The following is a 13,502-nucleotide window of genomic DNA, read 5'->3' on the forward strand; positions in this document are numbered from 1 at the left end:
GAAGAAATAGTGTGGACAGCATGGAGCCATTTTTAATACTTTGATGAAAATTCCTGTGCCTTTCCTATGCTGAGACTTGATGATTAAAATAGATCCAAAAGCAGCAAGCCTGACGCATCAGACTTGCTGTTAGAAACTAACAGCACAGCAAACGCAATCGCTCTGCTCACATAGGTAGTATTTCCTAGTATCCTGCAAAATAATAGGTCATGGCACCAAACCATAAGAGTGCTGGGTGCGAGTGGATTTCCAGATAAAACACAGTTGACAGAGGTCGACCTTTATATAGTTGTATGCATCCGATATGCAAAGCTTCAAGTTTCATAATTCTGGTGAGCTACTTCTCATTTGACTTCAGATTTAGCTCTGGTTGTCAAAAAACTAAATTGTGGAGCTCCTCTACTCAATAGAGCTATTTCTTATAGCTCTGTCTGTTTATAGTGATGAGTTTATCTTCTGCTCCTTTTTTTTTTTCATCACTGTGGACTGCTTATCCACTTTCATTTTAAAAATGCAATGGCAGTTATCTATGTAAACCGTCCAATGTTAGGGGAAAGAAGTTAAACCCAGGACATCTCTCCTTCCACATCACTGACCTAAAGAATAAGCCTTTTTGTCGGGCAGGGAAATGCTAGTTGTCTTTGGTGCAAAGATGCAGCTCAAACGGGCTGGGTGCTGTGTTTTCCTGCATGGAGGAGTTGATACCTCGCTCCCTGAAGACACGGTTGCATGCAGCAGACTATGCAGGACAGAGGCTCCACATTTTCACTTTCCTGAACAAGTGTTTTAATCGTTTAGCTGTTACACAAAATGCAAATGGCCACATTCTGCTTCTGCCACTGCCTTGAAATCTTCAGTCTCTTAGCACTGAACTTGGTGCTGTCGGTGTATTTTGGGGCTCACGTAAAGGTTGGGTAATGTATTGGTCCCCTTCCAAGGGCCTGGTAGGGGAATATGCAGTTGTGGCATCTGAAAGTCTGGGGACTGGGATAGGTTGCAAGTTTGGGAGCAGTTCTGCAAGCGTGCAGCGGTAGACTTCTAACCTAGGAAGTAGTCTATGTGGCAAACACATATCACACAGATTTTTTATTTTTTGTATTTTATTTTTTTTAATCAACAGGGACAGTGAGTGGCACACAAAGTTTCACAGGAGTGATGGGAGGATAGAGAAGAACCCAGTCTGCGTCTCTTGTTCTGGTGTGGGTTCACTGGAGCGGGAGTTAAAAAAGCAACTTTGTGTACTTAGGAACACAGTACATTTGCTTTACAGTTATTGAGATATAATATATATATTAAGGCATAATAAATTCCTAACCCATTCTCTTGACCCCTACTATCAATACTACTGTTATTTTCTCAGGCTTGACATAACTTGGAGTAGTTACTCATAGCTGTTAGCTAATAGCGTAGCTATTATGGTTGATTCCAGACTTGCCTCTTCAGTGTTTGTTCTTTATTTTTTTAAAGTTTTATTCTTAATGTTTAATTTGTTCTTCATTTCAAAGGTTCTGAAGAAAAAGCACTTGAAAGATGTGCATCTCCAACAAGTGTCTGTAAGAAGGTTCGCGTCATTCAATCTCTTTTCGGTAGAAGACCAGAATACAGAAGAGGAAACTGGGACCTGGGTTCAGTATAAAAGCATCTTTTATCCTGAGTATAGTGTGTCCTTAAGGTAACCATCATTTAAGTATGTCCTAAGATCTTATACAGGCCTCAAATATAAAACTCATTAATCATTATTCTAGTGTTTTGTATAACTAGGGCATAGTTTACAAATAAACTGTTAGATGTTATTTTTAGTTGTTTGTTACAGTAAGCAGCTAGTCTGATTTTTTTTTTTTTTTTTTGGTACATGTCACTGAAGTGGCAGAGCTTGAATGAAAATACTGATGATTGTACCTATAACAGAATGCAAATATGAGCATTTATTTAATATTTCTAATAGCTTTCTGTTTTGACATTCTTCAGATATAAGTAGGGTGTAAAAAAAACTGAACAGATTTACTTGTAATCTTAATAAAAAATTTAATGACATGATGTTATTCATAAAGTTCTAAAAGCTTTTTGGTGGTGATCTGTATTTTATTCAATTTTCTTCTTAGTAGTTCTTGTAAAATTCAATGATAATTTGGAAGCCAACTTGCAAACCGAAAGAATAAAAATTTCCTCTTCCTACAGAAATGGTTTATGGCTAATGAACAAACCTGTTATATATTAGAGCAGGTAAAACAAAAGAAGATATCTGCATTTTAAAAAAAGCACACAAAAACCTGATTCCCCCCAAAACCCTCTGAAGGAGTCTTAATAAATTCTCAGTAGCTTTAGCAAAACAGAAAAGTTTATAGCTCCCATTCATTACTCTGTGTGTGTTTGCGTCGTCCCCCCACCCTCCCCTTTGCTCCTGCTTTGGTTTCCTTCTCCGTGTTCTGTTTTGTACAGGTATATAACTTCGTTTTGCCTCAACAGGTATCATTGCAACAGTAACTTATGCATCCCTGAATCAATACTTGTTTTGCAGCCCCTAATTAGCCTTGCTGAGGGTGTAGGATTTTGCATTCCGTGCACAGCAGAAGATATTCTGCAGAGCCTGAGTCATCGAAATTGTAAAGTGCGTTTTTATTTAGCTGAGACCTTTAAATTAAAGTCAATCTTAGAAACTAAGATCTAACAGAAACAAGTGACCATCACTAAGTGGCATTTTTGCAAGGTTATAAAATGAAACAACAAGAAAAAAACAAACCAAAGCAAAACCCCAAAAGAAACAAAAAAACAACCCCACAACACTACATGTGGGTTTCCATTTGCAGCTGGGTGAAAAGTCAAATGCAAAATTGTTTAGAGCTTTATAAAGCCTTAATTTTTTATTTTAAGCTTACTGACACTAGAAGGCTTCAAAAGGAAACTTTTCCATTTAAAAAATATTGCCTATTTGTAACAGAAGTAGGTACAGTGTTTTTCCTGCTTATGGACTTTTCCGATGAACTGCTGGGGAATGCTACAGATTCACCCAGATGCTCAGAGATTAGTCTACTTTATCTCTTTGTGCAGTGTCTCTATGTCCTGGTTTTAAGTCTTCAGAAGCACACTGGTGGTGGGAAAAGTAGGGCGTTTAGGTAGAATTTAGGCTGAGCAAGTCTGCAATCCCGAACTTCTTCATGCTGCATGAAGAGCATTCTGCAGTCCTGAACTTCTTTCAGCCTCCTTAGTTCACTACCATGGTTTGCAACACTGTGTCACTTACTTGATTTACTAGTTGTGTGAGTTTTAAGGTAGGAGGCGAGCTAAGGTTCCCCTGTGCCAGCAGTACAACAGCCAAGGGGATGTCAGGCTGATCTTGCTTTGACATTTGATACTTGTGTATTTCTGTTTCTATCACTTCCCATGTCATCATTTTATTTGGCATTTTAATTTGCCTAATAGTAGCTTCACTGATAATAGGACAAAGCTCAAACTGTAGACTGTGAACAAGCATGTTTGTTCATGCATGATTTTATTACTGGTGGTCATTATATAGTTTTCGAAGTATGGGGATTTTGTTTTAACCTTTTATGTTCCTGTGAGCTTGGCCAATAGAAATGTACAGTTCCTGTGCTGGAGCAGGCTCACAGTGGGTTTCAAAAACTGTATATTGAAGAGAATAGGGTGATTGTCTCCTCGTGGGGATTTTTATTTTTTCCCTGTATCTTCTTCTGTTCTAGAATATACTCAGGGATCTATTAAAAAAAATACAAAAACAAACAATGACAAAAAAAAACAACCAAAAAGACCCAACCCCAAAGCTTACTTCCACTTCTATATTAAAATGTTTTCTCTATATATTGAAGTAGTGGCAATAGATAGTATATACTTACGATTTCAAAATATTGCAGGATGGTGAAGAAGGGAAGGAGAAAATACTCGCTGTGTATTTAGCCAGGGACAAAGTATAAATCCTGCAACAAAATTCGCTTTACCTTAAGTCTGTATTAAATAAAGGTCCTTCTCTGTTTTTGTAGAAGCAGTAATTTAAGAGGGTAAACATGACAGTTTAATTTACATAACAGAGCAACAGTTCTCCTTGCTGAATCTTGTGTATGTAGAAGACAAGAAATCTTGGAGTAAGTGTTCCCGGATCTTTGAAAACCGATCATGTTTTGGAAAATTAAGGATCTTGTGTATGTCTGATAGTCCTCCCTTCATTTTTCCCCTCCCATTGGCAAAATATTCATTATCATAATTTTCATCAATAGGAACAATTTTAACAAGATAACAGGAGTATATTATTAGCATATTATTAACAATAACATCAGTCAGGTAAACCCAGAACAGTGTCCTTCAGTAGGAGAGCCTTTTTCTGTATCTTTTTGTCAGGAAAATAATGTTGCTATGGCCCCTCTAAAATCTTGACAAATGTGCTTTTCAATTTTCATCTACATATGTTTTCCTTATGCATTAACATCTTCTTGGGAAAGCTTATTACATATGTTGGATGTTAAAAGGGTTGTCAGCTAATATCTTGACAAGACTAAATACTTAAGAAAGTTCATAAGGTTGTTAGTGGCTTTTGGCAAAGAGTATAAAGGTCAAGCTATATCAGTTCAAGGGCTATCAAAACTGATCAAATTGTATATTCAGATGTGCTATGACCTAGCTGGAATTACTGCTCTCAAGGGATTTGGGGACTAGTTAGGCAAAAAGAAGCTTTGGTAGGAACTCCCGGTCATGTGCGTGCTTTTCTGAATTTCTCAACGCAGCTTGTTTTAATAATCTGCTCTTTTTCTAATCAAATTCAGGTTGGAGTCACATTTGGGAAAGAAAAGCTTATGCCGTACTTTTTTGTCACGAGTTTATTTTTAGAATCTTTCTGAATAACAAATCTTCCAAAGCAGGACGCCAATATAAGGCAATTTTTGCTTAAAAAATTTAAGCTGGATTTATGTGCCGTTTTGGCTAGATCCTTGAGGTGACAACATCATTGTCTTATATTAAAAATCCCCATAACTCTTCTGGTTAAATAGTGATCTCTGGTGTGTTAAATGAAATGTAGATTCACGATACATGGTGGAAGGTGGTCTCTTGAAGTTTGTATAGGTACTAGGGTGCTTCGCCATAGCTCTGGGGTATGAAAAGGAGTGTCTGATGAGTGTGATATTTTTGTTAGCAGTGAAAGATGTGTCAAAATGAAGTTTCTTGCGTTATAATCGAGAATCTCATTTGATTAGTCTAGTCTCATTTGGATTTGTACCATATTTGATGCTCCCGCACACTACTACTTTGTCTTGATCGTATGAATTGAGTGGCTACATACATGAAACTGCTCTCTAGTGTTGTTTGCAATTAATGTTAGTTAAAAAATAAATCCCTAAACTGACAGGAAGTCAGCCTGGGAATCAGACTGAATGTTTATGGCAGTCTAATGTGGAGAAAGCAGACATGTTAGTCCAAGCTGGAATCTTGCTGCAGTTTTCACGTTCCGGTTTGGATATGGTAAACTGAGTAATCTAGTCTGCAGGTGAAAAGATATAAACCTCATCTTGAGTGAAATTTCTTGCAAGTGTGAAGTGGAAAAAGATATCTTTCGTTACAGATATTATCTGGCCTTCTGGGTCTTTTCTCCATTAAAAATATGTTTTTATTCATAAAACTTCCATTTTAGCGTGGTTCAAGTTCTTTTTAACTTTGGAGGTATTTCATTTTGCTGTTAAAAGTTATGTGTGTGCTAAATATGTGTTTTCTTGGTGATAAGAAGATATAGAGTAAGTTAGTAGAGATATTTTTAAATGTTTATTTAATATTGTATTTCTAAATCCTTCTGTTCTTAGTCAGGAATATGCTTTTAAATTTAAATTTTTTATGAATAGTTCTAGCAGTGAAATGATTATAGATCATAAAGATTCAGTGTCTCACTGTGGAGATGGTGTCTGTCTTTTAGACAGGAAAATTATTCTTTTATTAGAGTTAAAAAAGAAGCAATCAATATCTTCAAATTTTCTATTTCAGGATATGGATTTACTTTAAAATTGTAAGCTCATTTTAAGCAATTAGAGAAGAAATATGTTATTTCTGTGGTAAAATATTTTCCATTGATCAGTCATTTGGTGTTTCAAATACTAAAATGCAGAACCAAAAAGAACAATGTTAGCAGCTTACAGGAAGGGTTAAATCTTTGTAAAGAGTGTTAAGTGTTCTTTACAAGGTGTCATGCCTTTATTCTGAATATGAACGAACCTTTAGATAGAAATATGAAAAAAATTATTAGATTATTCTAGACCTTTGGTTTAGAAATGAGAGGAATGTTGTTTGTCTGTGGCAAGTGGTATGTTAGAAAATGGTCTAGGAGTGAATTCCATTGGCTGTTCCTATAGGATATTTCTGTTAATAACATTTTGAAGTTTTAATGATTTTTTTATTTTAGGGATAGACATAAAAAAAAAATGAAGGGAAGCAGATTTCCAGGAATATTGCCTACCCCTTATGGACAATTTCTGCAGATATGATAAACTTGCTTTGTTCCATTTATTGCATGCTAAGTGCAATTGTGTGGATTTAGCAGCATAAATGCTTGGCCACAGAAGGAGGAAATTGAGGAAAGAGATAAAAAGTGATTTGGTAACATACTGCTTTCATTCACTGATGGAACTAAGACTATTCCATCGTATTGCCCAAGACGTGTGTATTTATAAAAAGAATTTCAAGTCAAAGAAGCAATTGGTTTGGTTTCTTACCATATTAAGCTGGGATCTTGAACTGGAGTGAAAGAGGAGTTATCTTGTTTTGCTATCTATACTCTGGCTCAGAAAAAAACATTTCATCAAATAACAAAGTTTGCAGATAACTCTGAGATTCTTACTGGTCTGGGAGGACAATTGGTCGTGACACTCACCACGCCTCTTAAAGTACACTTAGCAGTAAGTTTTTCACCCTTATCCTGTCTTTCATTTTTCACAAATATTGTACTTTTATTTTGTATCTAGGTTAATAATGTATGGTGATGTGTTGTGGTTTTTTTCTTTTGAGTGTTATAGGGAAATGTACTCCTCCTTAGTTTTTATCGTTTTTTTTAAGTTTACTGTATGTATTTAGTTATTTATATTATCTTTCCTCATTCAGTTGAAGAATAATATAAAAGAAGGAACATAGTTTTGTTTCATTATGGTTGATGAAAAGCATACATTAATAGGGAGCTACTGAAAGATTATTTTTATTCTGCTGTCTACAGCTGTATATAAATAGATGTAAAAGTCTGCCGCTTGTGTTGCCTGAATTGGAGAGGAAGGAACACTAATATATCTTAAAGATATCTCTCTTTCTCTTACTTTATTTATACATCCAAAGTTGATTTATTCATAGTACAGAGTAAGGAATTTTGCTTTGCCTCATATCAGGAGAAACATGAGTTAAATTAGATTGTCATTCTGACAGATTTGTCTTCTGTAAGTTTCTGCCTCAGCCACAGAAATCTTTACATATTGTACCTTGAACACTTGTTATAAGAACACTGGAGATCAGATTAACCACGCTGGCCTGAAATTCACTTTATGTGTGATGCTTACCTATGCTTGTTTGAAGTACTTTGTTGATCTCAGCAATCACAGCTTTGACCTTGTTGAACTGTACAGCACTCATGACATATTCCAAAGCACTAAATACTAATGTTCTTCTGTATTTTGAGATGCCCATGGAAGTTTATGGGAATTTGGGGGTTGGGATTTAACCACAAGCTTCTGTCATTCATTTCTTTGACTTTCATAATTCAATGCACGTGACAGAAACTCTTTGTGGGCAGTTTGTAAGGCATACTGTGGAAAGCTGTGGTGATGACAGGCGTTCACAGAAACAAGATGTGATGTGTATTGGCAGTTTTCTCTGGGCTCAGTAATGGAGGAGCAGCTGATGGGATGGGACAGTGAAGCAGCAGCTGGTACAGAGCTGCTGGGGAGGTGTATGCAGAGCAGTTGACCCCAAGCTAGAAGTTATGGTTTTTAGGTGCAGGACTGAGTAGCAATGAATTTATGGCAGAATTTAGGGTTAGAGAATACCTGTATTTACAGGTGCATGTAAATTTTTAGTCTGCAAGTCAGATCTGATATGGAAAAGGGTTGGGGAATAGCTGGTGCAGAGTTTGTCTGCAGGCCCTACAAATACAGTTCTCCAAATGGAGAAACATATGGCTATTGCTGTTTGGAAGTGTCTCTCCCTGAGCACTCCCTTTCACAAGTAGATCAGCTGTTGGCACTTTGCTTTCTTCAGTCCTAAAACTTGTCTGCAATAGAAGTTATGCTCAATTTTTCACTGTTTGGGTTCCCTAACCGTGAAGTGGTTACCAGTGGAATTTAAGTGCCACCTCTTTAGCCTGGTCTAGGGAGAAAAAGCTTTATCAGCAAGAAGAGGTATTTTCCTATCATGCTAATTGACTTGGGAAGGTTCACTGTTGAGCAGTCTTAAAATAGTCCGTAATGGTAATATAGTTAAGACCTGAGATGTGATTTTTGGAGTAAATGTCAGCAGCTTTGCTGTTCAGATCACTGTTGAGATATTGGCTCCTCCTCTCATTCTAGGAGATTGAGCTTGCTCCCTGCTTTTGTTCAGTGAAGGTTTCATAAGCTGATCAGACTAAAGGAAGCAGCTGTTAAACCCTGTTCTGTTTCACGATGAGTGTGGAGTGTGGGCATCTGGAAGACTGAGAAGGGGGAAGTCCCTCATAGCAAAGCTGGATGCTTCTCATCACTAAATTATGACTCACTCATGTCCTAGCCACGAACAGTATTTGTGAAAGCAAGAAAGGGATTGCTGAGACAGAGTTAGAGACTTTGAATGTTGCAGGTGGCCTGTGCAAAATGCCTCTGCTGGCCAAGAGAGCAAACATTGGGGCGTGTTGTGTTTGTACTTGGACACCACAAGCTTTTGACCACTGAATAATGAATATAAGAATATGCTTGAAATTTGCGTATGTTGATTTTAATTATGGAAAGAGTGTTTTATAATGACAGGAAGAACTGATCCTTAATGAAAACTGAGTGTACGAAAAATAATAATGTAGACAAAGAACATTCAGTAGGTTAAATAAAACATCACCAAGATTTCAGGACAACCTTAAAAATGGTAAGAGTGTGGCATGCATCTGTTGTGGAATCTTAGTTTATTCTTCAGACTGAGGTACTCTGCGCTGTCCACTTCTCATTTCCAGTTATAAACCATTATTTTGGAAACAGACTGAAATTTGCTTTAGTGATAATTATAAGGCCAGTGCTATGGTTGTATGGTTTCTCTTTTTCACCTTTGTCTACCTTTTGACCCTGAAATACATAAATTGTATTCTTTTCTAGACCAGGACACTCCTGTTTTCTTTCTTCATAGCATTCTGTTGAACTACAGGTACTAGATTGCTAAATTCTTCATCCTCACCTCTGTTTGCTTCGCTTGAAGATTGGCGTGATAAATCTCATTCATATATGGACTATATACATAAAGAAGTTGAGGGGAGAGAAAACCCGGACTAAAACATGTTATCCCAAGACTAATCTTCATGCCAACAAAGATTAAAATATTTCTTTACTGTCTCAACATCTTCCCTCCCCCTCCTCCCCATCTTAGGTTCATTTAGGAGATGAAGCATCCACAGCTGTCTGAGAGATCCTAACTGTGTCAGACATCTGCACGGTTATGGAGTTTGTAGGATGCTAAGGAGGCAGCAGGGGACAGTTTAAAGGGCAGCTCTGTGGCTGGCGGAACTACTGATCCCGTCCATGTTCTTGTCATTTCCCTTGAATGAACTCTGTTGCATCAGTTGTCCAATCTGATTGAAAACAAACTTGCAAAAAAAAAAAAAGAAGAAAAAAGTGCATTTTAAGTCCATGTGGTCCGTCATAATTCCTGTAGGCTTCCACTGCAGCTAAGGAATGTATTTTTGGTTTGGTTTCATGTAACTGGGAGAAGAGCTCTAATGTCCAGTTGAATCTCATATCTTTCATACATTTTGTTGCCCCTGATTATGAGCTCATTTCAGTTTGTTAGTTTAATTTCCATTTGATTTTAATTTTTTTTAAGAATTAGTCTAGTTGCTGTTTGGTGCTTCTCAAAATTTAACAAGTAAATGTTTGTTTAATGCTTGTGCTTATCAGAAGCTACAAATAGCTTTTTTTGTTATAAATATAAAATTTCATATTTGCACAAAGGTTGTTTTTTAAATTTTTTTGCATTCTTACAACAGTCTTCCTTCAGGAAAGAAAAGCTGAGAATGGGAACTAATTTTGTAGGTGCTAGAATTGTTGGATTTCTCCCATTTTTTTCCAGTATTTCAAATTAGCACATTCCTAAACAGCCTTAGAAGCTATATTTGAAATATTATTAAAATATTGTATTTTACTGCCTTGCTGAATTATTTTTAGATTTTTTTTGCTGCATTTGTGAAACAGCTAAGTGATTGATTCTTGTAAAGTGTAAGATTATTTTTATTTTCATTTTGTTCATTTTGGGCCTAGATTAGCTTGGAATAGTTAAAATAATTTTAGGTGCTTTTTTTGTTTTTGGTGAGAATCCAACTTGCCTGACATCTATAACATTTATCTTAGGCAAATTTGTATCCAACTTCAGTGCATGTTCTTTCTGCTGCTGTCAGTGTTTTGCTCACTGTTCTAAAATTTGCAGTTGGTATGTGAAATTCAGTTAATTTATTATCCCCAGTTTTGAATGTTTATTTCACTTGAGTAAAACCAAAGAAAATGCAGTTCACTGAACACATTAATCAGTTTCATTGTTCACATTAATTAAATGAAGTGTTCTTGATTTAGTGGGAGAAAATAGGAATGTGTGTGCAGCTGCTGTTCAGAAATAGTCTTTTGTTTTTCCTCTGTAAAGAAATCACTTTATCAAAATTCTTCCTTTCCTATATGTGTCTTCCACAACTAAACAAAAATTGATGCACTTTATCAAAACGAAAACATTTCCAAAGTATTAGTTTCTGAGAAACATGCTCCTGGTTCATGAATTTAGGTGGAGAAACTTTGAAGACAAGGGATTGTCCCCTTGTTTTCCCCCTGGTGGTTACAGTGGTACCTGTTTGCTACTTGCTTGTGAAAGGTGTTTGTGAGAAGTGAATGCATGCAGTGAACCTCTTTTCTGATGAGGCAAGATTTTTAATTTTTTTAATGTTTATATGTTCTTAAAGTAAGTATTTATATTTTCTTCCAGATTTCACAATGGACTCTTAAATGTTAAAGATGTTCTTACAAGTTTTGACAACACAGGGAACGTCTGTAAGTCATTGTTTATTTTGTACTATTTTGGTAGAAGTCCAGTTGTATCACTGTAAAATATTTCTGCATGAGCCCTCGATAACCATTTCATTTAGCTGAGAAACACCATTACTGTGGTCAGAGGTACAGATCTACCTACCGTAGTGTTTTATATGTTATGCTGTTTTTATGTAGCGCAGTTGTGTTTGTGGATACACCCTTAAGTCATCCCTAGTGCAGGTTATTTTTGGTTCTGTGACTGCGGTGGGAACATTAGAGCAGCTGGACTGGGTTGGACAAAAAATTAGTTTAGCTCATTGATTTGTGTTGGCCAGTGGCCAGCAGTGGCTATCTGAGGAACAGCAGTGCAAGAACACAGGAAGCAAACAATGATACTTCTAGCTTGGAGAGGGCAAACTCAAACCAGAGAAAAACAAAAGAAGGCACACAGTCAAGTTGTGAAATTTCTCCCCACAGAATGTTTTGGATCCTAGAACATGACATGAATTCAAAAAGCAAAGGGGAAAAAAATTGTGCAAGAAAAATTCACTGTGGCTGTTAAATATAAAGACATTACGTATGGCTTAGGAAGTGCTGGATGTTAGGAAAATTAATGGGGCAGTAGGATGATATGTTTGTCATGATCTTTCACTCTTATCTAAGCATCAGTTACTGGCTGCATTAACCTGAGGCAAGATGAGCTATAAGTGGACCTTCAGCATCTGACCCAGTATGGCTCTGCTTCAGTATACTTATTAATAAAATTATCTATGCTATTAATGGACTTGAATTACAAAATTGTAGTAGATCATGGAAAAGAAGCTGAGCAAAAATATTTAAATGTTTTTGATGTAATGAGTAATTACTATTATATAATTAACATTTACAGATATACATATAATTCTTATTTGATTATTCTGCTTTATTTCTTAGGTTAGTTGGTTTGTTTGTTTTCAAACAAGAAAACTGATAGAATAAAGTTGGGGGGGGGGTCTCTCTAAGTTTGCCAGATATTTAAGAAATGTGCGTATATCTCTTCCTTCTTATCAAACCAATGATATAGAAACTGTTCTGATATATATGCGTTTCATCTCCAAACTCCAGTCTTAGTATTCCGAAACTATGTTTCAGTAAACGTTTTTTCATTAGCAAAAAGGTCAATTTAGTTAATAAACTTTTGCCTTCAAAAGGAAAAAATGATCATAAGCTATGTGCTCTCCTTTTTAAACTTTGCTAGCTTTCATTGAGTTCTGAACATTGAGGGCAGTTTTGTGGTCCGGACACAAAATACTTCAGGATATATTCTTTAACTGTTGCCAAAGAGAAATTTGCTCTCTGATTTTTGAATGAAAATGATATCTGAGGGATATATGAATATCCAAATTAATAATACCAAGGCTGAGAAAGAAAATGCGCATTTGTAATTACGGTTGACATCAGCTATAGATGTAGGCATCATAAGCTTAATGATGCTTTGCTTAAATTATGGGAGGCATTTAGAGAGATTGGTGTTGTAGATTCTCAGAATAGAAAGCTAGAGGGACTTTTATAACAAGTTACTTTATTCTCATAAACTGTTCTCAATAAGGGAAAAAATTATGAAAATAATCCAAACTGGGGTTTTGGATCCAGAAGAAATATTGTTTTGTTAGTTCGTTACATAAATACCCGAGTTGTTATTTTGCACAGCAGAAAAAATATTTATTTTTTTTTTTTAAATGCCTAAAAGTGCTTTAATAATAACCTTTACATACTGGATCAAGACAGTGTACCTTACTCTGTTAAACATAATAACATGATTTCTTAATCTTTGTTCTTTGTGTGAGTACTTAGATTGTGATCAATCTACACAAATTTCCTTGTTAACTCAAATTAATTACTCTGCTGAAGTTTTCATTTGCTTTAATATTGATAGATGTGCTGTGAACTCTTCGGTTTGTTCGCTTTTTCCAGTATTTCAGCTACTCTCTCGTTGACTGCAAATGGTAGAACAAGACTTACTACACTAATAGGCACAACATCAGTGCTAACGCGGAAGTAGTGTGACATTTGTAGTAGTTCTTACTGTTTCTATATACAAAGATTCGTATTTTTCCTTTTGGATTCAGTATTGCTTTGAGGGTTCATGCTCTGCTATTATGTACAGCATTTGCTAAGTCATTTCCAGAATTGCTGCTTCCCCATTTTTAAATGTCTGTGTCTGTAAGCATCTGTCTATATTGATAAAATATTACAGATTTATACCCATTTTACTAAGCACTCTAGATGACACTTCGTTAGGGTAACTCT

At 36.0% G+C, this 13,502-nt stretch overlaps 1 protein-coding gene across 1 annotated transcript in view; it reads left to right on the forward strand.

The window, feature by feature from the left end:
- Nucleotides 1-13,502, forward strand: part of CAMKMT (calmodulin-lysine N-methyltransferase) — a 226,340-nt gene that overhangs the window by 4,623 nt on the left and 208,215 nt on the right. Inside the window, exons 2-3 of the mRNA XM_074579629.1 lie at nt 1,506-1,672; nt 11,170-11,234. Coding sequence (XP_074435730.1) covers nt 1,506-1,672; nt 11,170-11,234 — 232 coding nt within the window. The remainder of the gene's footprint in view (nt 1-1,505; nt 1,673-11,169; nt 11,235-13,502) is intronic.

Source organism: Larus michahellis, chromosome 3 (genome assembly GCF_964199755.1).
Source record: "Larus michahellis chromosome 3, bLarMic1.1, whole genome shotgun sequence".
Taxonomy (NCBI): Eukaryota; Metazoa; Chordata; class Aves; order Charadriiformes; family Laridae; genus Larus; species Larus michahellis.